The following is a 26,522-nucleotide window of genomic DNA, read 5'->3' as shown; positions in this document are numbered from 1 at the left end:
CACACAAAGGTAATAAAAAAACCAATTCTTATCACAGAAAAATCATAGCATATAAAGGTTCTTAATCTATAAATTTAAGTATTTCAATTCCATACCACTTCAAATTCAAATTATGTTATGGGAGAATTTACTGTGTTCAGAAATTATAGATTGCTATTTTTCTGTCAGTTATCATACTGCTACCTTTGCACATTGCTATTTGACAAAAGTTAACAAACTGATGAAGTGGTAAAATCTAGGCTGCTAGCAAAGCTTTTTACCCAGCACTTTCAGAGAGTGGGGGAGAATAGAATCACAAATCTGTAAGATGTACTGTAAAGGGAAACTGTCCAAAATTAATTCTTAAATTCTGCAAAACACTCGATCTTCTCTAATTAGCAATTCTTATCTCAAGTCCTGTACTTATTTGAACAAGGATAACCGACAGAAATAGGATTTTTATATTCTAGTTTGCTTTAATTTAGGAATTAAATATTCCATATTATAGTAATTCAAATAGATTAAGATTATATATTAAAATACCCCTCAACAAGGTATTTTTATGAGATGGAGTCTTGCTCTGTCACCAGGCTGGAGTGCAGTGGTGCGATCTCGGCTCACTGCAACCTCTGACTCCCTAGTTCAAGCGATTCTCCTTGCCTCAGCCTCCCGAGTAGCTGGGTTTACAGGCATGCACCACCATGCCCAGGTAATTTTTGTATTTTTAGTAGAGACAAGGTTTCACCATGTTGGCCAGGACAGTGTTGCTCTCCTGACCTCGTGATCCACCCGCTTCGGCCTCCCAAAGTTCTGGGATTATAGGCGTGAGCCAAGGTTTTAAGATAAACTACACCTACAATAAAGAATCAAATAGGACCAACAGAGTCCAGGTTATTACTACTACAGAATTTTGGTTCTTTTTCTCCAAAACAGAATAGAGACCAATACTAAGACCACACAATAGTCCCAATGTCTCTGGATGCAACCTCTGAATACTTCCATTCTAAGTAAAGAATGGAATATATGCTTATGTGATTCGGAATTTTAAACATTTTTTGCCCCAACAATACAGAATTTGGAACTGCACTGTAAGGATCTCATGATTCAGTCTACTCTAGCCAGAATGCTTGAGCAAAGACAGAATGAACTAATCATTCGAAATCCAGCAGATGAAACCACCATGTGCCATGCACTACAGAATCTCATTCAATTATTCCAAGAACATAATTTTTTTTTTCTTTTTTGAGAAAGGGTCTCACTCTGTTTCCCAGACTGGAGTACAATGGCACAATCTCGGCTCACCACAACCTCCATCTCCCAGGCTCAAGCGATTCTCCTGCCTCAGCCTCCTGAGTAGCTGGCATTACAGGTGCATGCCACTATCACCCGGCTAATTTTTTTGTATTTTTAGTAGAGACAGGGTTTCACCATGTTGACCAGGCTGGTCTTGAACTCCTGACTTCAAATGATCCCCCATCTACGGCCTTCCAAAATGCTGGGATTACAGGTGTGAGCCACCGTGGCCAGCCCCAAGTATATAACTTTTAAATTAATGATATTTTAAATTTTTTGACCAATTCCATAGTTTAACTCCTTCCAATTGTGTACACACTAAAACAATTTCCCAGTGTAATTTGTTTTTCTCATACACATAACCAAGTCTCTAGAATTTATTAATATTACTCCTAAAGGTCAAACACTTAACTTCTTAGTAAAATTTTGGATTTAAAGGCAGACTCTTATCTAAAAACGGGAAAATGTGAGCTTCACTAGTAAAAGATAAATGAGACTTGAATATATATAAAAAAGAAAGAAGACCAGGCACAGTGGCTCACGTCTTTGATCCCAGCACTTTGGGAGGCTGAGGCGAGAGGATCACTTGAGGTCAGGAATTCAAGACCAGCCATAGTGGCTAACGCCTGTAAAGCTCAATACTTTGGAAGCCGAAACCAGCCAGGGCAACACAGTGAGACCCCGTCTCTACCAAAAAAAAAAAATAAAAAAGACCAGCCTCAGCAACATAGTGAGATTCCATCTCTACAAAATAAAATAATTACATGGGTGTAGTGACACATGCCTGCAGCCCCAGATGTTTGGCAGGCTAAAGTAGAAAGATTATTTGAGCCCAGAAGTTTGAAGATTCAGTGAGCTATAACTGAGTCACTGCACCCCAGCCTGGGCAAGGATCAAGACCCTGCGGAAGAAAGGAAAGGAAGGAAGGGAAGGAGGGAAAGGAGGAAGGGAAGGAAGAAAGGAAGGGAAGGGAGGGAAAGGAGACAATAAAAATTACCCTTTCCTATTAAATTAGAAATATTTACAAAAAGATTTACTGCTGACCAGGGAGTTCAGTCATTTACATAAAATTGTTTGCCTTTAAAAAAGTCATGGCCAGGCATGGTGGCTCACGCCCATAATCCTAGCACTTTGGAAGGCCCAGCAGATCGCTTGAGCTCACAAGTTTGAGACCAGCCTGGACAATATGGCAGGACGCCATCTCTACAAAAAATACAACAATTATCAGGGCATGATGGTACGTGCCTACAGTCCCAGCCACTCAGGAGGCTGAGGTGGGAGGATGGCTTGAGCCTGGGAGGCAGAGTTTACAGTGAGTCAAGATGAGGCTACTGAGGGCCGGGGGCGGTGGCTCACGCCTGTAATCCCAGCACTTTGGGAGGCAGAGGCAGGGCAGATCACGAGGTCAGGAGATGGAAACCATCCTGGCTAACACGGTGAAACCCCGTCTCTACTAAAAATACAAAGAATTAGCCGGGCGTGGTGGTGGGCGCCTGTAGTCCCAGCTACTCCGGAGGCTGAGGCAGGAGAATGGCGTGAACCTGGGAGGCGGAGCTTGCAGTGAGCCGAGATCGCGCCACTGCACTCCAGTCTGGGCGACAGAGCAAGACTCCGTCTCAAAAAAACAAAAACAAAAAAAAGATAGAGCTACTGAATTCTAGCCTGGGCAATACAGCCAGTTTGTCTAAAAAAAAAAAAAAAAAAAAAAAATTCCTATCTGCCTAGCAGAGTCCAGGTTATTTAATTAATAAATTTAAAGTGATAAACAATTTAAATTCATTTATTTCCTGAGTACCTACACTGTACTAGGCAACATTTTAGTCACTGAAAATGAAAATATACTGTTAACAAAACAAACCTCAGACTAAATTCTATTTCTAAAAATTTTAACAGTTTACTACATATGGCATATTATGGCTAATTATTTAGCCATTAAAATATGAATCTGAAGGCCGGGCGCGGTGGCTCACGCCTGTAATCCCAGCACTTTGGGAGGCCAAGGCGGGCAGATCACGAGGTCAGGAAATCGAGACCATCCTGGCAAATACGGTGAAACCCCGTCTCTACTAAAAAATACAAAAAATTAGCCAGGCATGGTGGCGGGCACCTGTGGTCCCAGCTACTCGGGTGGCTGAGGCAGAAGAACGGCATGAACCCGGGAGGCGGAGCTTGCAGTGAGCTGAGATCGCGCCACCGCACTCCAGCCTCGGCAACAGAGCGAGACTCCGTCTCAAAAAAAAAAAAAAAAAAATCTGAAGACCGGAACTATGTAAAGAAAAGGGAAATGCTCAGTATACAACATTAAGTGAAGTAAGAAAACAATTTTTTTATTTTTTATTTATTTTTTTGAGATGGTGTCTCACTCTGTTGCTCAGGCTGGTGTGCAGTGACGCCAACTCGGCTCACTGCAAGCTCCGCCTCCCAGGTTCACGTCATTCTCCTGCCTCAGCCTCCCAAGTAGCTGGGACTACAGGCGCCCGCCACCACGCCCGGCTAATTCTTTGTATTTTTAGTACAGACGGGGTTTCACCGTGTTAGCCAGGATGGTCTCGATCTCCTGATCTCGTGATACCCCCGCCTTGGCCTCCCAAAGTGCTGGGATTACAGGCGTGTAATCCACTGCACCCAGCCCCAACAAAATTTTTAACAAAATAGGTGCAGGGGGAAAGAACAGCAAGAAATAACACAAAAATGTAATCTGTTTTTCTAGAATGATGAAATTATTGGTACTTTATATTTCCCATAACAAAATTATTACATCTGCAAATAAATTAAAAAGAAATGAAAAGGCTGGGAGTGGTGGCTCACGCCTATAATCCCAGCTACTCGGGAGGCTAAGGCAGAAGAATCGCTTGAACTTGGGAGGCAGAGGTTGCAGTGAGCCGAGTTCGCACCACTGCACTCCAGCATGGAGGACAGAGTGAGACTGTCTACAAAAAAAAAAAAAAAAAAAAAATTAAAAATGTAAACTACATTATTTTTTACAGACTAACATAATATTCAGAAAAGTAGTATGCCACATTTTCAGACTATTTGATACTGAGGGAAGTGGCTCAATATGTTGAACAGGAACTAAAAATAGTATAATACTTTTTAAACTGTTAAAACGATAAAAGCAAAAAGGTGGTAAGAGATGACTATATAAACAAACATGTTTGAGTCTTATAATCACCCATCAGGGAAGGACTCTAAAAATACATAAAACCTTTTAATAAACCCCATCAATTTCTATTTGAAGCTTCTATTTTAATTCAACCAAATGTCAAATTATTCCTTTAAACTCTGCCACCAGATATCAAGGTACCTGATGTTAGCTGTAAACACTGAAGGTAAACAAATTACCTGGGGGGAAAAATTGCCAAAGGGCCATCCCAAGACACTTCTGCTATTCGATTATGAACCTTTTAAACAATAGATTACATACACTCAAAATAATTTAGGAAACTTGCCTGCCTGTCTCACAGGTAAATCCAGCTGTTCCGACATAGTAATCTGGAGCAGTGTTGAGACAAAATTCAGAGACTTGTGTGCCTACAAAGAAAAAAAGTCCATTTTAAACTTCTGCAAATAAATATACTTTAAAATTACAGATCACCTCTCCCTCTCCCTCTCCCTCTCCCTCTCCCTCTCCCCACGGTCTCCCTCTCCCTCTCTTTCCACGGTCTCCCTCTGATGCCGAGCCGAAGCTGGACGGTACTGCTGCCATCTCAGCTCACTGCAACCTCCCTGCCTGATTCTCCTGCCTCAGCCTGCCGAGCGCCTGCGATTGCAGGCGCGCGCCGCCACGCCTGACTGGTTTTCGTATTTTTTTGGTGGAGACGGGGCTTCGCTGTGTCGGCCGGGCTGGTCTCCAGCTCCTAACCACGAGTGATCTGCCAGCCTCAGCCTCCCGAGGTGCCGGGATTGCAGACGGAGTCTCATTAACTCGGTGCTCAATGGCGCCCATGCTGGAGTGCAGTGGCGTGATCTCGGCTCGCTACAACCACCTCCCAGCCGCCTGCCTTGGCCTCCCAAAGAGCCGAGATTGCAGCCTCTGCCCGGCGGACCCCCCGTCTGGGAAGCGTGGAGCGTCTCCACCTGGCCGCCCATTGTCTGGGATGTGAGGAGCCCCTCTGCCTGGCTGCCCAGTCTGGAAAGTGAGGAGCGTCTCTGCCCGGCCGCCATCCCATCTAGGAAGTGAGGAGTGCCGCTTCCCGGCCGCCATCCCATCTAGGAAGTGAGGAACGTCTCTGCCCGGCCGCCCATCGTCTGAGATGTGAGGAGCGTCTCTGCCCGGCCGCCCCGTCTGAGAAGTGAGGAGACCCTCTGCCTGGCAACCGCCCCGTCTGAGAAGTGAGCAGCCCCTCCGCCCCGCAGCCGCCCCGTCTGAGAAGTGAGGAGCCCCTCCGCCCAGCAGCCACCCCGTCTGGGAAGTGAGGAGCGTCTCCGCCCGGCAGCCACCCCGTCCGGGAGGGAGGTGGGGGGATCAGCCCCCCGCCCGGCCAGCCGCCCTGTCCGGGAGGTGAGGGGCGCCTCTGCCCGGCCACCCCTACTGGGAAGTGAGGATCCCCTCTGCCCGGCCAGCCGCTCCGTCCGGGAGGGAGGTGGGGGGGTCAGCCCCCCGCCCGGCCAGCCGCCCCGTCCGGGAGGGAGGTGGGGGGGTCAGCCCCCTGCCCGGCCAGCCGCCCCGTCCGGGAGGGAGGTGGGGGGGTTAGCCCCCCGCCTGGCCAGCCGCCCCCGTTCGGGAGGTGAGGGGCGCCTCTGCCTGGCCGCCCCTAATGGGAAGTGAGGAGCCACTCTGCCCGGCCAGCCGCCCCGTCCGGGAGGGAGGTGGGGGGTCAGCCCCCCACCCGGCCAGCCGCCCCATCTGGGTGGGAGGTGGGGGGGTCAGCCCTCCCGCCGGGCCAGCCGCCCTGTCTGGGAGGGAGGTGGGGGGGTCAGCCCCCCGCCCGGCCAGCCACCCCGTCCGGGAGGTGAGGGGCGCCTCTGCCCGGCCGCCCCTACTGGGAAGGGAGGAGCCCCTCTGCCCGGCCACCACCCCGTCTGGGAGGTGTACCCAACAGCTCATTGAGAACGGGCCATGAAGACAATGGCAGTTTTGTGGAATAGAAAGGGGAGAAAGGTGGGGAAAAGATTGGGAAATCGGATGGTTGCCGTGTCTGTGTAGAAAGAGGTAGACATGGGAGACTTCATTTTGTTCTGTACTAAGAAAAATTCTTCTGCCTTGGGATCCTGTTGATCTGTGACCTTACCCCCAACCCTGTGCTCTCTGAAACATGTGCTGTATCCACTCAGGGTTGAACGGATTAAGGGCGGTGCAAGATGTGCTTTGTTAACCAGATGCTTAAAGGCAGCATGCTCGTTAAGTCATCACCACTCCCTAATCTCAAGTACCCAGGGACACAAACACTGCGGAAGGCCGCAAGGTCCTCTGCCTAGGAAAACCAGAGAACTTTGTTCACTTGTTTATCTGCTGACCTTCCCTCCACTATTGTCCTGTGACCCTGCCAAATCCCCCTCTGCAAGAAACACCTAAGAATGATCAATAAAAAATAAAAAATAAAATAAAAAAAAAAAAAAAAAAAAAAATTACAGATCAAAGAGGCTCCAATACATTTCCATTGCTTGGCTCGCACAAAAGGCTCTTCATAACTGGTTCCAGCCTTATTTCTCATCACTCCCTTATATTGAACTTTAAGGAATTTGATGACTTAAATTCTAAAACTTTTTGGATGTTTTCATTAGCCTGTATAGCACTGCACTTCCCATTTATCCCAACTAGCATTCTTTTTTCTTTAATTTTTGAGACAGAGTCTCACTCTGTCGCCCAGGCTGGAGTGCAGTGACGCAATCTTGGCTCACTGCAATGTCCGCCTCCCCAGGTTCAAGCGATTCTCCTGCCTCAGCCTCCTGGGTAGCTGAGACTACAGGTGCACATGACCACACCACGCTAATTTTTTTTTTTTTTTTTTTTGAGACAGTCTTACTGTCGCCCCCAAGGCGAGAGTGCAGTGGCGTGATCTCGGCTCACTGCAACCTCCACCTCCTGGGTTCAAGCGATTCTCCTTCCTCAGCCTCCTGAGTAGCTGGGACTAGCGCCACCATGCTCAGCTAATTTTTGTATTTTTTTAGTAGAGACGGGGTTTCACTGTATTGGCCAGGCTGGTCTCGAACTCCTGACCTCGTGATCTGCCTGCGTCTGTCTCCCAAACTGCAGGGATTACACGTGTGAGCCACTGTGCCCAGCCCTAATTTTTTATATTTTTACTAGAGTCGGGGTTTCACCATATTGGCCAGGCTGGTCTCGAACTCCTGACCCCGTGATCCACCCGCCTCGACCTCTAAAAGTACTGGGGTTACAGGTGTGAGCCATTGCGTCTGACCCCCAACTAGCATTCTTTTTTTTTTTTTTTTTTTTTGAGACACAGTCTCGCTCTGTCGCCTGGGCTGGAGTGCAGTGGCATGATCTCGGCTCACTGCAACCTCTGCCTCCTGGGTTCAAGCGATTCTTCTGCCTCAGCCTCCCGAGTAGCTGGGACTACAGGCACGTGCCACCATGCCCAGCTAATTTTTGTATTTTTAATAGAGACGGGGTTTCACTATATTGGCCAGGCTGGTCTCAAACTCCTGACCTTGTGATCTGCCCACCTTGGCCTCCCAAAGTGTTGGGATTACAGGCGCGAGGCACCATGCCAGGCCCTCCAACTAGCATTCTTAACCTACACTGGTGACAGCAGCTCAAAAACAATACCCTCTGTGACACCTGTTCCCTCTTTTAAGTAATTTCTCCATAGAAATATTTCATTAAATGGCCAGACACATACGAAATCAATAAAAATGAACAGTTTAGTCCAGGCATGGTGGCTCTGGGAGGCCAAGGCAGGTGGATTGCAATGAATAGTTTGGGGGTAGTGTCCAAGGTGGTAATAATGTTATTCCTTGATATGACTGCTGTTTTATACAAGAGTGCTCAGTCTGTGAAAACTGACTGTACCTTTATGACCACCTTTGTGTATACATGTTACATTTCAAAAGAAAAGTTAAAAATCAATAGCTTTGAACATACAATAAAATAGACTATATAATCATAATTTAATACATTTATATGAATATGCAATAGAATTTCCCATATTTTAAAATTTTTAAATTTTCCACATTTTACATTATAGACCTGGATCACTTTCATTAATGGTACAAAAAGGTTACATATTCCTAAATTTGTCATATTTGCTTCTGATTTTTTTTTTTTTTTTTTTTAATTTTTTGTTTGCTTTGTTGCCATTGTTGTTAGGTATCAGGTCTCGCTATGTTGCCCAGGCTGGTCCTAAACTGCTGAGCTAGGCTCAGGAGCTCCTGCCTTAGTCTCCTAAAGTGCTGGGATCACAGGCGTGAGCCACCACACCTAGCCTGCTTCTCATTTAAAGAACTGAACATTTTATCTTGAAGTGGAGGGCAAAACAATCTTTTTAAAATTAACATTCAAGTCAAATCCCTTCTTCTATATTTTCTGTTTCATTCTCCTTTGTCCCAATATAACCACCACTTATACTGTAATCTTTTAGCTCAAGTATTTTTCTACACATGTTCACATGAACAATATTCTGATTTTTATTTTAGTATCTTCTTTTTTTTTTTTGAGACAGAATTTCACTCTTATCACCCAAGCTGGAGTGCAATGGTGCAATCTTGGCTCACTGCAACCTCCACCTCCCAGGTTCAAGCAATTCTCCTGCCTCAGCCTCCAGAGTAGCTGGGATTACAGGCACATGCCACCACGCCCAGCTAATTTTTGTATTTTTAGTAGAGATGGGTTTCGCCATGTTGGCCAGGCTGGTCTCGAACTTCTGACTGCAGGTGATCCACCCGCCTCGGCTTCCTGAAGTGCTGGGATTACAGGCGTGAGCCACCTGCGCCCAGCTATTTTAGTATCTTCTTACAGACTTTACCCCACTCTGCAAACACATTCTTATAGAGAATTTTCCAGCTGGGTGCAGAATTTTCCTTTGAATATAATTTTCCATTGAATGTAAAAAATTATTTCACATTAGAATCTAGACTTTATTTTTTCAATCACTCCAAAAATTACTTATTTAGTAGGCCGGGCGCAGTGGCTCACGCCTGTAATCCCAGCACTTTAGGAGGCCGAGGCGGGCAGATCACGAGGTCAGGAGATCGAGACCATCCTGGCTAACACAGTGAAACCCCGTCTGTACTAAAAATACAAAAAATTAGCCAGGTGAGGTGGCAGGCGCCTGTAGTCCCCAGCTACTCCGGAGGCTGAGGCAGGAGAATGGCGTGAACCCCGGGGACGGAGCCTGCAGTGAGCCGAGATCGCGCCACTGCACTCCAGCCTGGGCGACAGCGAAACTCCGTCTCAGAAAAAAAAAAAAAATTACTTATTTAGGTGTTTGTGGTATAAGACATTATGCCAGCAGCTGAGGCTACAGGGTTGAATATGACAACCGGGCTCTATGACCTCATGGCAACTTACAGTGTTGTCAAGAAATACAAGATAACCAAATAGATAATTGCAATAAAGTACAATCAGAGATAACTGCAATAAAACACAGTCGGCGCCCCCATATCTGTGGGTTCCAAATCCATGAATTCAACCAACCACAGATGAAAAATATTTGGGGGAAAAAAATTTTAAATAACAATACAACAATAAAAATAATACAAACAGTACTTAATATAAGTACAGCAACTATTTACGTAGCATTTACATTGTATTAGGTATTAAAAGCAATCTAGAAAGATTTAAAGTGTTCAGGGGGATGTGTACAGGTTATAAGCAAATACTACACCATTTTATATTAAGGAACTTCAGCATCCATGAATTTTGATATCCGTGGGGGTCCTGGAACCAATCCCTCATAGTTACCAAGGGAAAAGTGTGTAATGGACGAAGTAGCAGTATGGAAGAATCAAAAGGAGGATCCCCTAATACAGAAGACCTGAACAGAAGGAGTTAGGTGGATGAAAGGGAGGTATTGACCCTTTCCACTACCCTAGATGTGAACACTGCCAACCACTGTCACTTTACTTAAACACCCTTCCACCTATGCCACTCAGCATACCATTTATTCTGGTCTCTCTCCTTCTCAGGCTCCTTTACTGATTTCTCATCCTGTTTAATCTATAAATGCTAGGATTCACCAGGACTTGGTCATAGGCCATCTTTCTTCTCCCCAGATGATCTCATCCAATCACTATCTTTACAAAGCATAATTTTCCACTGAAAATTATTACTCTACTTCCCTGCACCATTTCTCCCAACCTCTCATCACTATCCTCACAGTAATCCTCACCACCTTCCTCTTCATCAACCCAATTTAATATATCAAGTCCTGTCAATTCTATACCCAAAATCCTTCTTTAAAATGCTGCCGGGCGCAGTGGCTCACGCCTGTAATCCCAGCACTTTGGGAGGCCGAGGCGGGTGGATCACCTGAGGTCAGGAGTTCAAGACCAGCCTGACCAACATGGAGAAACCCCGTCTCTACTAAAAATACAAAATTAGCCAGGGTGGTGGCGCATGCCTGTAATCCCAGCTACTCGGGAGTCTGAGGCAGGAGAATCGCTTGAACCCGGAGATGGAGGTTGTGGTGAGCCGAGATTGTGCCATTGTACTCCAGCCTGGGCAACAAGAGCGAAACTCTGTCTCGAAAAGAAAAGAAAAAAAAGCATCCATTTTCTCCATTCCCATGAACACCAACCTAGTCCAAGTGACTATCATCCCTCTTAATTTAACTATTTGTGCCCCCAATCATTCTCCATTTACCAGCCAAAGATCTTTTAAAATTATAAATCAATCCCCTTTAAGCAAATCTTTTAACAAGCTTTCTACTGCACCTTCCAAGGTCCTACATGAAGACATCTTGTCCCTGCCATTTTCTTCAGCCTCATTTTTAAAAACTTTCTCAACACGCTTCACTCACTGCCCCACCTACCAGCCTTTAGGTTCTTTCAACAAGAAAGAAACATATTTAACAGATACAAAATCACAGCTAGATAGAACTAGTAAGTTCTAGTGTTCTATAGCACTGTAGGGTAACCATAATTAACAACAATTTATTGTATATTTTCAAATAGCTAGAAGAGCAGATTTTCAATGTTCCTAGCCCAAAGAAATGATATACATTTGAGATGAGTATGCTAATTACCCTGATTTGATCATTATGTTGTGGTATACATGTACTGAAACACCACTGTATCCCATAGATATGTATTATACAATTATCATGTATCAATTAAAAAATAATAAAACAAAAAGAAACACATGACTTCATTTCAGAGTCTTTGTACATGCTGTGTCTTTCTACCTACAACATCCTTCTCTTGCATGCTCCACCAGTTAACTGGTTCACAGCTTCGCATTCTTTGGGTCTCAGCTTAAACATTATCTCCTTACAGAAGCCTTTTCTGCCTGATCACTCAAGCTAAAGTAGGGCTCCCTATTGCTCTCATAACCATTATTTTTCTTCATAATGCTTATTACATATTTGTTTACTATATTTGTAGATGGGTCTTATGCCTGTTTCTCCTATTAATTAGACTCTAAGCCCCACTGAGTAAGGACTATACTGTTTATATCCCCAGTTCTTCATATGACACGTGGCATTTAAGCTATTAAAAAAATTCACTGAATGAATTGGAAGAGCCAAGAAATAAATGCCTTGGAAGATGTGATTGCCTAGGGGCAGTGTAGAGTGAGAAAGGTTTTTATATTTAAGGGACAGACGGATGAGCCCAAAGGACACTACTATCCACACTACTAGGGCAGTTTTCAGACCATTTACATTACAGTATGTATCTTATCTCCTGCATCAAATCATGAATTCCTGGAACGAACTGCTGCAATCAGATAGTCTTGGTTGTAAATCTAGGTGATGCCACTTCCTAGAATGCTAAGCCTTCAACAAGTTGATTCAGTAAATCTAAGTCTCAATTACAAAATAAGAATAATAAAATCTACTTCACAGGATGGCTACAAGGAGTATATAAAACAACACAGAAAATATCTTAGCAAATATCAAGACATAACAAATTTTATATCCTTTGTATATCCATATTCAGTAGACTCTCACCTTTCTCAGAGTATGCTCTAACATCAGTAAGGTGTAAATCGATGTATAGCCAAGTTACCCTTTAGTTCATTAAATCGCCCACAAAGCACACATATATGGTTTTGCGTATACACTCTCTTGAGATCCCAACACTGAAGTTTTTCCTTAACTTGAAACAGACTACTTTATATGATTAGAACTCCAGATTAAACTGTTGGTTTATGTTTGGAAGCCATGTTGGAACACAAAAACTGCCCAGCACAGTGGCTCACACCCGTAATCCCAGTGCTTTGGGAGGCTGATGCAGGAGGATCACCTGAGGTCACGAGATCAAGACCAGCCTGAGCAACATAGCAAGACACTACCTCTACAGAAAATTTAAAAAAATTTACAGGCACCTGCCACCGTGCCCGACTAACATATATATATATATATATATATATATAATTTGTATTTTTAGTAGACGGGGTTTCAACATCTTGGCCAGGCTGGTCTTGAACTCCTGACCTCGTGATCCACTGCACCCAGCCTAAAAATTATAATAGCTGGAAGTGGAAGCATGCGTTTGCAGTTCGAGGCTGCAGTGAGCTATGATCACACCACTCCACTCCAGCCTGGGCAGCAAAGCAAGACCTCAACCCTAAACAACAACAAAAACCACCACTGTTTTTGTTGGCTGGACAGATGTATAGCAACATTACGTGTGTTAAGGCAGGCAAATCTAACCTATAGTAATAGAAGTCAGAAAAATAGTAACTTGGAGGAGAAACAGTACTGAATAGGAAGAGTATCACGGAAACTTTCTAGGCCAATGAAAATGTTACATGTCTCTTGGTCTGGGTGCTGGTTACCCAGATTTAACTTAAAAAAACAAAACTGAGACTATTTTTACCCCAACTTTCACAGCAGCATTACTCATAATACTCTAAAAGTGGAAAGAACCTGTATGCCCATCAACTAATGAAAGTAAAATGTGTCTTATCGATACATACAATAGAATGCTATTCGGCAATTAAAAAAATGAAATACTGATACATGTTACAACAATGTATGAACTTTGAAAACAATACTGTATGAAAGAAGCCAGTCACAAAAGACTACATATTGTATGATTCCAATTACATGAAATGTCTGGAATACACAAATCTACAGACAGAAAATAGGATTGTTGCCTAGGGCTAGGAATGGGGTCGGGGCGGAATGCGGAGTGACTGGTAAGACACGAATTTTCTTTGTGGGGTGATGGAAATGTTTTAAAGATTGGGTGATGGCTGTACAACTGTGAACATACTAAAAGCCACTGTATTGCATACTTTAAATGTGTGAATAGTTAAATCGACAACACTGAACTATGAAAATAAGCACTTACGACTTTGTTTTTGAGATGGAGTCTCGCTTTGTCTCCCTGGCCGGAGTGCAGTGGCGCAATCTCGGCTCACTGCAACCTCCGCCTCCCAGGTTGAAATGACTCTCCTGCCTCAGCTTCCTGAGTAGTTGGGATTACAGGGGCATGTGCTGCTACGCCCAGCTAATTTTTGTATTTTTAGTAGAGATGGGTTTTCACCATGTTGGCCAGGCTGGTCTCCAACTCCTGACCTCAAGTGGTCCACCCACCTGGGCCTCCCAAAGTGCTGGGATTATAGGGGTGAGCCACCATGCCCGGCCCAGCACTCATCACTTTATTAACCTTATTACCTTCAAAAACATATAAGTGTAAATTTTAAAAGTGCAATGGATGAAAAAAAGCATAACTTTCAGCAAGGCATGGTGGCTCACGCCTGTAATCCCAGCACTTTGGGAGGCTGAGACGGGTGGATCACCTGAGGTCTGGAGTTCGAGACCAGCCTGACCAACATGGTAAAACCCCATCTTTATTTAAAAAAAAAAATACAAAAATTAGCCAGACGTGGTGGCGGCTGCCTGTAATCCCAGCTACTTGGGAGGCTGAGGCAGGAGAATCACTAGAACTTGGGAGGCAGAGGTTGCAGTGAGCCGAGATTGCGCCATTGCACTTCAGCCTGGGGAACGGAGTGAGCCTCAGTCTCAAAAAAAAAGCATAACTTTATAACTTTCAGACAACTAAGCTAAAGTAAAAATAAGAAAGTATATTTGTTAGCGGGGATATAGCACAGGCAATCTCAACCAGGGACATCCATCTAGCTGCCCCATACACATTTCTACCCACCTGAAATCCTTAAGACATGAAGACTTGTATTCTCCCAAAGAAGGTAACAAATGAGGGCCGGGCGCAGTGGCTCACACCTGTAATCCCTGCACTTTGGGAGGCCAAGGCAGGCAGATCACAAAGTCAGGAGTTCGAGACCAGCCTGGCCAACATGGTGAAACCCCATCTCTGGTAAACATACAATTAACCGGGCACAGTGGGAGGCGCCTGTAATCCCAGCTACTCAGGAGGCTGAGGCTGGAGAATGGCTTGAACCTGGGAGGTGGAGGTTGCAATGAGCCGAGATCGTACCACTGCACTCTAGCCTGGGCGAAAAGAGTGAAACTCCATCTCAAAAAATAAAAATAAAATAAGCTTAATTAAAAATATCACTAGTTTCAATCTTTATCACAAAAACCCTTTAAAATTTGGGCAATTATGGTATTATTGTCAACAATTTGGCAAACATCAATACAGGCCTGAGAAGATACTACAATAGATTTTTTATATGAGTCAAAATATAAATATAACTTCTGGATGCTGCCCCTAATTATATGCCCAGTAGTCCCCTTCTCAAGCTCCTGGATTCTAGCATAGAACTGAAGCACCAAATGAGTCATTATACATCATTAATTAGGGCTAAAACTCCTAATACTCTAGTTTAAAAGCTCTTAACCATAACACAGAATCACCTTCCTAGACATCTTTGAACCTTCTCATTATCTGTCATCAACCCAGATAATTTCAATAGTCACACTTAATTCATCTCATCAAAATTCTTCAACAAACCCAACTCCATTCTACTTACTAGTACTGACAATGCGCCAGACACTATGGAGAAAAAAAGATCAGTATGAAGTTATGTTGGGAGTTTAATTCCAATTGGGCTAATAAGTGAAATTTCAAGTTAGAACCTAAGGGACGTAAACTCAGAAATCAGAGAAGACTTTCAACAGTGAAAGATAAAAATGAATTGGTAGGTTGTGGCCAAAAAATTTAATGAGTATGAATTTTTTATGAAGGGTTGTACATGATCAGATTTATGCTATAGGAAAATGAGGTCTTGAAGCACTGTGAAGAATGTAATGAAGAATGTAATTCAAGGATTGATGACTATAAAACATGAATGAAAAACTATTAGTACAACAGGTAGTAGCAACAGGCCTCAAAAACCTAGGCCCCTATTCTACTACACAGCCAGCTTCCCTGCTGCTTTCTCTGCCACCCAAAATAAGCTCAACTTTAAAAAATAGAAAAAGAAAAACGCACACTCTCACATCAACAAATTTCCCAATATGGCCACCCTTTTAACTTACAATCTTATCCCTGCCCCCTTACAAGCATTCCACTCACTAACACTGTAATCAGAAACTGCTTTCCCCTCTGACTGCATGGAAAATTAATAATAATTTAAAAAATTAAAAGGCTGGGGGCGATGGTTCACGCCTGCAATCCCAGCACTTTGGGAGGCCGAGGAGGGCGGATCACGAAGTCAAGAGATGGAGACCATCCTGGCCAACATGGTGGAACCCATCTCTAAAAATACAAAAATTAGCAGGGCGTGGTGGCGCATGCTTGTAGTCCCAGCTACTTGGGAGGCTGAGGCAGGAGAATCACTTGAACCTGGGAGGCAGAAGTTGCAGTGAGCCGAGATAGCGCCACTGCACTACAGCTGGGAGACAGAGAGAGACTGTCTCAAAAAAATAAAAAAATTAAAAGAAAAAAATTAGAAATTACTTTTCCAAGGTTACCGATACTTTAATGCATTTTCCCAGAAAGTCTTCAGTTTGTTTAACCTCTCTCATTTAGGAGTATCAACACCCCTTTCTTTTTTCTAAAAATTTTTTACTCATTTTCAAAAGTAATTCATGCTCTTTGGTAGAGAATTTATTAAATCTATGTAAGAAAAAGGAAATTAGGCCTGGTGTGGTGGCTCACGCCTGTAATCCCAACACTTTGGGAGGCCGAGGAGGGTGGATCACCTGAGGTCAGGACTTCGAGACCAGCCTGGCCAACGTGATGAAACTCCTTCTCTACTAAAAATATAAAAAAATTAGCCGGACGTGGTGGTGGTTGCCTTGTTATCCCAGCTACTAGGGAGGCTGAGGCAGGAGAACTGCTTGAACCCAGGAGACGGAGGTTGCAGTGAGCTGACACTGTGCCACTGCACTCCAGCCTGGGCAACAGTGAGACTCCGTCTCAAGAAAAAAAGAAAAAGAAAAAGGAAACTAACCACTAACCACAAGCAACCTTCTTAAAATTATCTTTCTTGGCTTCTCTCTTACTTTTATGCACAAAATCTCCAGTCTGCTTTTTCAGATGTTTATCAAAGTACTCAAAATAGGCATGGTTGAAAGTTTAGCCCTCTAGTCCATCCCATACCTTTGGATCATGCTACTGTAATCACCTGCCTGCAGAAGAATATCACTTTTCCATTGCTGCTTTCTCTCCTAAACTTCAGCTCCACGTTCCAATTGCCTGCTAGACTTTTTCTACTTGGTGTTTACCAGCTCCTCAAACTAGACACTCTGTATGTAACTCATGTCTTCAAAATCAGTTTTCCCTCTGGACCCACATTTTCCAATGTAATCACTAATGTCAGTATCTTTTAAAACACACTCTTCAAACCCGTAACTTTTTTTTTTTTTTTTTTTTTTTTGAGACAGAGTCTTGCTGTCGCCCAGGCTAGAGTGCAGTGGAGCAATCTTGGCTCACTTCAGCCACTGCCTCCCAGGTTCAAGCGGTTCTCATACCTCAGCCTCCTGAGTAGCTGGGATTACAGGCACGCAACACCATGCCCGGCTAATTTTTGTATTTTTAGTAGAGACAGGGTTTTGCCATGTTGACCAGGCTGGTCTTAAACGCCTGACCTCAGGTGATCCACCCACCTTGGCCTCCCAAAGTGCTGGGATAACAGGCCTGAGCCACCGCACCCGGCCAAAACTGTAACTTTGTATTATTTCTCTCCATTGAAATATAACCAAAGAGACTTTCAATTAGCTACTATACTTCAGACCATTTTTAAGGAACACAGGAGATAGAAGAATCCTGTGCTATCAGATTTTTACATTAAATACAACCAGGTAATTTCAAGAGCCAAGGAACTTCTAACCTTTCTTGTTACTAAAGCATTTGACAAGCCGGGCACAGTGGCTCACACCTGTAATCCCAGCACTTAGGGAGACCAAGGTGGGCGGATCTCGGGAGTTCGAGACCAGCCTACCAACATGGAGAAACCCCGTCTCTACTAAAAATACAAAATTAGCCGGACGTGGTGATGCATACCTGTAATCCCAGCTACTCAAGAGGCTGAGGCAGGAGAATCGCCTGAATCCGGGAGGCGGAGGTTGCGGTGAGCCGAGATTGCGCCATTGCACTCCAGTCTGGGCAACAAGAGCGAAACTCCGTCTCAAAAAAAAAAAAAAAAGAATTTGACAAAGGCAAATATGACATCTACCTTGGCTACATGAAATATAAGGCATAGTGAGGTTAAGTCATTATAGTCGTAGACTCAGGACAAGGATAAGGCTCTTCACTGCGTCCCTCTGCCTTTGTTAAAAAACAGTAATAAGCCAAGTGCAGTGGCTCGCACCTGTAATTCTAGCACTTGGGAGTCAAGGCTGGGCAACAAAGACAGACCTCGTCTCTACAAAAAATCAAAAACTTAGCCAGGTGTGGTGGTGCACGCCTATAGTCCCAGCTAGTTGGGAGGCTGAGGCAGGAGGATAGCTTAATCCCAGGAGAGTCAAGGCTGCCGTGAGCCATGTTCATACTACTGCACTCCAGCCTGGGTAACAGTGTGAAACCCTGTCTCAAAAAATAATAACAATAAAAATAATTTTAAAATATTATTTTTATGCTTTCCAACTAGGAAGTTTTATGTTATTTTATTTTTTAAGATGGAGTCTTGCTGTCGCCCAGGCTGGAGTGCAGTGGTGTGATCTCTGCTCACTGCAAGCTCTGCCTCCCAGGTTCATGCCATTCTGCCTCAGCCTCCTGAGTAGCTGGAACTACAAGCACCCCCCACCATGCCCGGCTAATTTTCTGTATTTTTAGTAGAAATGGGGTTTCACCATGTTAGCCAGGATGGTCTCGATCTCCTGACCTCATGATCCACCCACCTCAGCCTCCCAAAGTGCTGGGATTACAGGCGTGAGCCACCACGCCCGGCCAGAACTTTTATTTTTCTTTTTTTGAGGCAGAGTCTCGCACTGTTGCCCGGGCTGGAATGCAATGACGTGATCTTGGCTCACTGCACCTCCGCCTCCCAGGTTCAAGTGATTATCCTGCCTCAGTCTCCCAAGTAGCTGGGATTACAGGCACCCACCACCACACCCGGCTAATTTTTCGTATTTTTAGTAGAGACGGGGTTTCACTATGTTGATCAGGCTTGTCTCGAACTCCCGACCTTGTGATCCGCCCACCTCGGCCTCCCAAAGTGCTGGATTACAGGCGTGAGCCACCGCATCTGGCCTCCAACTAGGAACTTTAAAAAAAAACTTTTTTATTAGAAATCATTTAGCAGCCGGGCGCTGTGATTCATGCCTGTAATCCCAACACTTTGGGAGGCAGAGGCGGGTGGATCACCTGAGGTCAGGAGTTCAAGACCAGCCTGGCCAACGAGGTAAAACCCCATCTCTACCAAAAATACAAAAATTAGCCAGGAGTGGTGGCAGGCGCCTGCAGTCCCAGCTACTCGGGAGGCTGAGGCAGGAGAACTGCTTGAACCCAGAAGGCAGAGGTTGCAGTGAACCAAGATTGCGCCACTGCATTCCAGCCTGGGTGACAGAGCGAGGCTCTGGCTAAAAAAAAATATTTTTTTTGTAGTGACTGGGTCTCCCTATGTTGCCCAGGCTGGTCTCAAACTCCTGGGCGAGCGATCCTCTTCCTGCTTTTACCTCCCAAAGTGCTGGGATTACAGGCGTGAGCCACTGCGCCCAACCTCTTTCAGATCTTTAACAAGCTATATCATTGAATAACTTGCTATCTAACAGCCAAAGTATCCAGGGACTTTCCTTCTCCCAAATTCAGAACAGTACTTCAAAATATTCTTGGTGAAGGAATGTTATCTGAACTACAGGCTACTCTCATCTTCCTAAAATATTTTGCTTAATTTCTAAACATTCCAAATTATCTTACAAATATGCCATTATTTTACACTTTTCCAGACCTAAGATTTTCATTAAATACTTTTAATAAAATGAAATCAAATGAACCATTTATAAGTAAGGTATATCACATACAGCAGTAATAGTTAACCTTCTGTGACAATCCCAAAAGTGATCCAGGGTAGTGTGAGTTAAAAAAAAAAAAACACACACACACACAAAATATCAAGAAACTTATCAAAAGCAAGATCACTTTTTCATATAAAGCAAGTGAGAAAGTAGCACTGCTGCCTATATATATAAAACCATTAGGCCGGGCACGATGGCTCAGGCCTGTAATCCCAGCACTTTGGGAGGCCAAGACGGACGGATCACCTGAGGTCAGGAGTTCGAGACCAGCCTGGCCAACATGGCGAAACCCCGTCTCTACCAAAAATATAAAATTAGGCCAGGCGCAGGGGCTCACGCCTGTAATCCCAAGACTTTGGGAGGCTGAGGTGGGCAAATCACCTGCAGTGAGGAGTTCAAGACCAGGCTGGCCAACATGGTGAAACCCCGTCCCTACTAAAAACACAAAAATTAGCCGTGTGTGGTGGTGCATTCCTTTAATCCCAGCTACTCGGGAGGCTGAGGCAGAATTGCCTGAACCCGGGAGATGGAGGTTGCAGTGAGCCGGATGGCACCAATGCACTCTAGCCTGGGCAAAAAGAGCGAAACTCCACTCAAAAAAAAAAAAAAAAAAAAAAAAGGTGTATATATATATATATATATATATATAACCATTATATACCATATTGAGCTTAGGAACTAAGAGTTTAAATGTCTCCTGGGTAAACCCTCTAATTCCACTTACAGCATTTTTCTTGACTGCAAATATAACAGGGGAAAGACTATTGATGCCGAGATCATATCCACCTTAGCCAAAATCATATCTAATAGTTTCCTCATCCAAAACTTACATGTAGCTTTATTATAGTACTGACCACATGTATTGTAAGGGCCAGTGACGTGGTGATTATGGAGCTCTGGAAAGGCAGTGATCATAAATTTCTCTGCATCTAACTATTTAGCTCAGTGCCTAGCACACAGACATTTGCTGTTACATGAACCAGACTGGGAATTATCCTTCGGAATGAGTATTTAATAAAAATCTTCCTGGCATTATATTTAAAAACGCCAGCTGGTGTGGTGGCTCATGCCTGTAATCTCAGCACTTTGGGAGGCCAAGGTGAGTGGATCACTTAAGGTCAGGAGTTCGAGACCAGCCTGGGCAATGTGGCGAAACCCCGTCTCTACTAAAAATACAAAAATTAGCCAGATGTGGTGGCACCTGTAGTCTCAGTTACTCAAGAGGCTGAGGACTGAGAATCGCTTGAACCTGGGATTGGAGGCTACAGTGAGCCAAGATCATGCCACTGCACTCTAGCCTGGGCAACAGAGTGAGAACCTGCCACAAAAATAATAATAATAATAATAATAATAATAATAAATTTAAAAAATAAATAAAAGAGCTAAAGCCTATATTGTTATTTATTAATATTATAACAGGAAGTCAGTCATAAAGCCTATTACTGGCAAATCAAGGAATAACAATAACAAAAAATAACAATTCATGACCTCAAGAAACTTAAAATTATAGTGGGGAGAAGAAAAGTTAAGTAAAATTAGGCCAGGCGTGGTAGCACGTGTCTGCAGTCCCAGCCACTTGGGAGGCTCAGACGGGAGGAGGCTGCTTGACGCCAAGAGTTCTAGGCTGTAGTGTACTATGTAGTGCAGTGGAGCCCACTGCACTCCAGCCTGGGTAACATAGCAAGGCCTTGGGTAACATAGCAAGGCCTTAGCTCTGAAAAAATTAAAAATAAGGCTGGGAAACACGGTGAAACCTTGTCTCTACAAAAAATACAAAAATTAGTTGGGCATAGTGGCACATCCCCGTAGTCTCAGCTACCTGGGAAGCTGAAGTGGGAGTGTTGCTTGAGCCCGAGAGGGAGAGGCTGCAGTGAGCCATGATGGTGCCACAGCACTCCAGCCTGGGTGATGGAGCAAGACCCTATCTCAAAAAATAAATATAAATAAATAGGCTGGGCATGGTGGCTCATTCCTGTAATCCCAGCACTTTGGGAGGCCAAGGTGGGCGGATCACAAGGTCAGGAGTTGGAGACCAGCCTGGCCAACATGGTAAAACTCCGTCTCTGCTAAAAATACAGAATTAGCCAGGTGTGGTGGCAAGCGCCTGTAATCCCAGCTACTTGGGAGGCTGAGGCAGGAGAATTGCTTGAACCCAGGAGGCAGAAGTTGCGGTGGGCTCATATTGCGCCACTGCACTCCAGCCTGGGCAACAAGAGCAAGACTCCGTCTCAAAAAAAAAAAAAAATTTATTTATTTATTTATTTTTAGTTTTATTTTTTGAGATGGAGTTTCGCTCTTGTTGCTCAGGCTGGAGTGCAATGGTACGATCTTGGCTCACCGCAACCTCCACCTCCCGGGTTCAAGCGATTCTCCTGCCTCAGCCTCCCTAGTAGCTGGGATTACAGGCATGCGCCACCACGCCCAGCTAATTTTGTATTTTTAGTAGAGACGGGGTTTCTCCATGTTGGTCAGGCTGGTCTCGAACTCCCAACCTCAGGTGATCCGCCCGCCTCGGACTCCCAAAGTGCTGGAATTCCAGGCATGAGCCACCATACCCAGCCAATTTTTTAAATTTAATTAATTAATTAATTAATTTTTTTGAGATGGAGTCTCACTCTGTTGCCCAGGCTGGAGTGCAGTGGCACGATCTCAGCTCACCGCAACCTCCGCCTCCCAGGTTCAAGCGATTCTCCTGCCTCAGCCTCCTGAGTAGCTGGGATTACAAGCATGCGCCACCGCGCCCAGCTAATTTTGTATTCTTAGTAGAGATGGGGTTTCTCCATATTGGTCAGGCTGGTCTCAAATTCCCAACCTCAAGTGATCAGTCCGCCTCAGCCTCACAAAATGCTGGGATTACAGGCGTGAGCCACCGTGCCTGGCCAAATAAAATTAATTTTAAAAGTAAGCCAAATATGTATGACAAATCAGTGCTATAGAGAAAAACAAGTGAAAGGAGATAGGGAGTATGATGGTCAAGGAACTCCTCAGTGATAAGGAGACATTTGAACAGGGATGGAAGGAAATGAGAGAACAAGTTAGGGGGATAACTGTGAAAGGAGTTCCAAGGAGTTAAGTGCAAAGACTCTGAGGCAGAAGGGCTATTTTGTTTTGAAACTGTCTACACTATAAACACTTTAATAACATTTACAAATTTTACATTGAGTCAGTGATTATTTCACTTTGTGAAGAGATTCATTCAAATGTCAATGATCTTATTCTTTGGTTCTAAATGAACCAAAACACAGCTTCACTGGAATAAGAGACATCACAGAATAATTCGTTCTTCTATCTTCTCCAAAGCAAGAGCCTTTCAGAAATGTTACTTCCTCATTCTTAACTATATTCAAGACTTGTCTGAGATCTGTCTCCCAAATCAATGTTCTGCCACAAGAAAGTCAAAGCAAAAAATATTTAAATGGAAGAAGGGAGAGGGAGAAGTAGTGTATTAAAATGGAATGAAAGTAAATATACTAATAGAAAATTTACCTTAGGAAGAATATTTAAAAATCTAGGTGTTATAATTGAAAGAAATGTATGAAATGTAAATAGCTAAGGATTACAAAAATAAAGGCCATGTAACAAATTTTCTTTGACAGATTAGCGGTGTTCACTGTTTGACAGTATTCCAAAACAGTAGTTTAACGGTTAAGTAAAAAAGGCTTTGAATACTATTTTGATCATTTGTTTATCTTCCAAAAACTAGCTTGTGAAATACCCCAGGTTTCTATTCCAAGATGTTAGTGCATATACTAGACATGTAATGTCTATTTGAGGAATAAATGAATTTCAGATTTTCAGGAACTATTATTTCCCCCATTTTTGTAGAAGCAAACCAACTCTTCAAGTACTCACTTTTAAAATTAATAATTACATGCAAGTATAATTAGTCAAAATAATACGCGATTAGAGCAAAGTCATGGTAGAAATGACCATGACTAAACTTTTAGCTTTTCTAGGCTTGTAACTGCATTACTATTTAATGAGCAAAATAATTTTCAACTTAACCCATGTCTATCACAAAGCAAATCAAAACAAAAAGTGATCCATTGCTCCTTCCATAGTTTGGTAATGGTTCAAAATGGTAATACGGTTCAACTCACTATTTTATATCCAAAAAAATCTAAGCTCCTCCCAAGGTGACTCTGAGTCTAAAAATTTGAACATGTAATCATCACTTTGTGTGGTATAATAATGATCTCATTTACATATAAAATAGATTTAACATTCTGAAATAATTTTACATTTAATTTGTGTAAACTCTGTAGGTAGTCTTCTTGAACTGTAAGTTCCGTGAGGGCAGGGATCTCTAGTGCAGCCCTTTACACTGAAAAAGTCCAATTAGTAATATTTCTGCTGTTTCTGGTAAGTCAATATAAACAATGTTTTTAAATTATTTACTTACCAGCTAAAAGACGCATAAAATAGTTGAATTTCTATTTTAAAGTGTGATTTCTTTTTCAGTTAAAAAATGTACACTAAAGTTCAGTAAAGCTGGCAGATTCAGCAGCATGCTAAAGGACAGCTACTAACTGGCAGAAAAGTTACAGCAGCCCTTTTAAGAAGGATTTAAAACACTGATCATTAATACGTAAAAATGCAAAAGTTTAGAAACAAAGAATGACACTGGAGACAGTACAATAAATATTCATGCAATTAAGCTGTTTTCCAAGGAGCGGTCCCCACAAAATATGGGGGAAAAAAAAACCTTCAGAGAATGCATTATCTGAACTGATAAGGAGCTCAGCACGTTCCAAGGCACTGGACTTAACATTATCTCACCTGTCTGTCACAGCAACTCTGTGGCGTAATTTTATGAATGGGAAAAACTCAGGATCAAGAGGTTAAGCGACTGGCCCAAGGTCACTCAAGGAATCAATGGTGCAGCTATACCTAGAAGGGTGCACTTCACCTGATCCTTCCCGCTACATAAGCCAGCTCCCCGACTGAAGCATTATGACAGCGGAAGAGCAGGGATCAGACTCTGTGAGTGTCCCGCACTACCCCTGTCCTGCCAAGGAGGCGCGGGCTTGCCTTTGAAAGCCTTCCCTAGCAACTCAGCCAGAGAGGAGGAAGTTGTGCCCGAGGCAGGACACTGATCAGCCCAGCAAAGTGACAAGGATGACAGGCGCAGCCCCCAAAGGACCAGCCGGCATTCCCAGGAGCCCTTCCAAACCCTGCGACGGCGAGACTGGTCTCAGAAACATCTGAAAAACCTCCCAGTAAGTTTCGCCCCCTCCTGGACGTGAGGAACGAGCTGGGAATGAGCCAGAGGTCGGCCAGCCACCCGAGCCAGCCATGTGTCCAACCCGTCACGCCCGCCCCGCCTCAGCCGGCTCCTCATGCCTAGACCGCAGCCAGAGGCCCAGCTCAGGATCCGAAGCAAAGGCAGCCTTGGCTGCAGCCACCACCACCACACCACACCGAGGCGCCCCGGCGTGGAAGTCGCCGTCAGATGTCCGCCCCACCCTCCTGCTGGGACCCTCAACGACGTCGTCCGCGCCTCCGGCCAGGCCCCGGGGGCTCGGCCTGCCACTTCTGTCCACCCGCCTGCCCGCCGCCACCGCTAGCCGGGCGTCCTTACTTCATTGAGCTGGCGCTCCGCGGCCTCACGCAGGGCTGGGTCCATGGTGCCCCGCAGGGCCTCAATAATGGTGTTGGGGTCCATCGCAGCGCGGACTCGGTCAAACCCGGGGCTCGGGTGCTACTGGGCCAGGAATAGCGCCACTCACTGCGCACATGGACCCGCCGCGCTCCGCAGCGGCAACCGGCGCGAAAGGAAAGAGAAGCGCCAAGGCCCCGGATAGAACCTCTTCGCCTCGGCGTGGAGGCGGGAGATGCTCCGGCGACTTCCTGTGGGCGCGCCTGCGGAGCACTTTGGGAGATGTAGTCCACAAACACAGTCCGCAGCCCACGTGGCTGCCTGAGCTGTCGTTCCTACAGACAAGTCTTTCTATTCAAAAACGAAAAATGTTCAAGTACCACAAAAAGAAAAGTAAAACAATCAGTTACAAAACGTTTCACATACTATATCCACAGTGTTCATAAAGGGAGTCAGATACAGTGTGTGGTGCAATCTATTGCTAATGGCTGCGTAATTGAAGGAAACTTTCTGAAAAGCAATTTGAGATGTGTTTCTGATAGCCATTAAAATATTTAAACTGCCGGGCGCGGTGGTTCACGCCTGTAATCCCAGCACTTTGGGAGGCCAAGGCGGGCGGATCACGAGATCAGGAGATCGAGAGCATCCAGGCTAACACGGCGAAACCCCGTTTCTACTAAAAATACAAAAAAATTAGCCGGGCGTGGTGGCACGCGCCTGTGGTCCCAGCTACTAGGGAGGCTGAGGCAGGAGAATCGCTTGAACCCGGGAAGCGGAGGTTGCAGTGAGCCGAGATCGTGCCATTGCACTCCAGCTTGGGCAACAAGAGCGAAACTCCGTCTCAAAAAAACAAAACGAAACGAAATGTTTAAACTCTGACCCAGTAATTCCACTTATGAGACTTTATCCTAAAGCAATAACATGGAAGATTAAATGAACTTTATGTGTGAAAGGTTTTTATCACATTACATATTAGTAATTACCAAATACTGAAATCATAGCTTTTTATTGAGTATCCAAATTTTAGTTGGGACTTCATATAAATCACCTCTTAATGCGGAGTAAAAGCATAATCCCTATTAAAACACGCCTTCCTGCCAGGCGCGGTGGCTCACACCTGTAATCCCAGCACTTTGGGAGGCCAAGGTGGGCGGATCACAAGGTCAGGAGATTGAGACCATCCTAGCTAACACGGCGAAACC

General features: G+C 44.4%; 1 protein-coding gene across 1 annotated transcript in view; it reads right to left on the bottom strand.

The window, feature by feature from the left end:
- The window catches only part of IPO7 (importin 7), a 64,713-nt gene extending 38,671 nt beyond the window's left edge, over positions 1–26,042 (bottom strand). The window contains exons 1-2 of the mRNA XM_031007663.3: positions 25,303–26,042; positions 4,722–4,803 (exon numbers count right to left, since the gene is read on the bottom strand). Coding sequence (XP_030863523.1) covers positions 4,722–4,803; positions 25,303–25,386 — 166 coding nt within the window. The 5' untranslated portion in view covers positions 25,387–26,042. The remainder of the gene's footprint in view (positions 1–4,721; positions 4,804–25,302) is intronic.
- Positions 26,043–26,522: the final 480 nt, after the last annotated feature.

This window comes from Gorilla gorilla, chromosome 9 (genome assembly GCF_029281585.2).
Source record: "Gorilla gorilla gorilla isolate KB3781 chromosome 9, NHGRI_mGorGor1-v2.1_pri, whole genome shotgun sequence".
In the NCBI taxonomy this organism is placed as follows: domain Eukaryota; kingdom Metazoa; phylum Chordata; class Mammalia; order Primates; family Hominidae; genus Gorilla; species Gorilla gorilla.
This window is presented reverse-complemented; position numbering and strand designations above follow the sequence as displayed.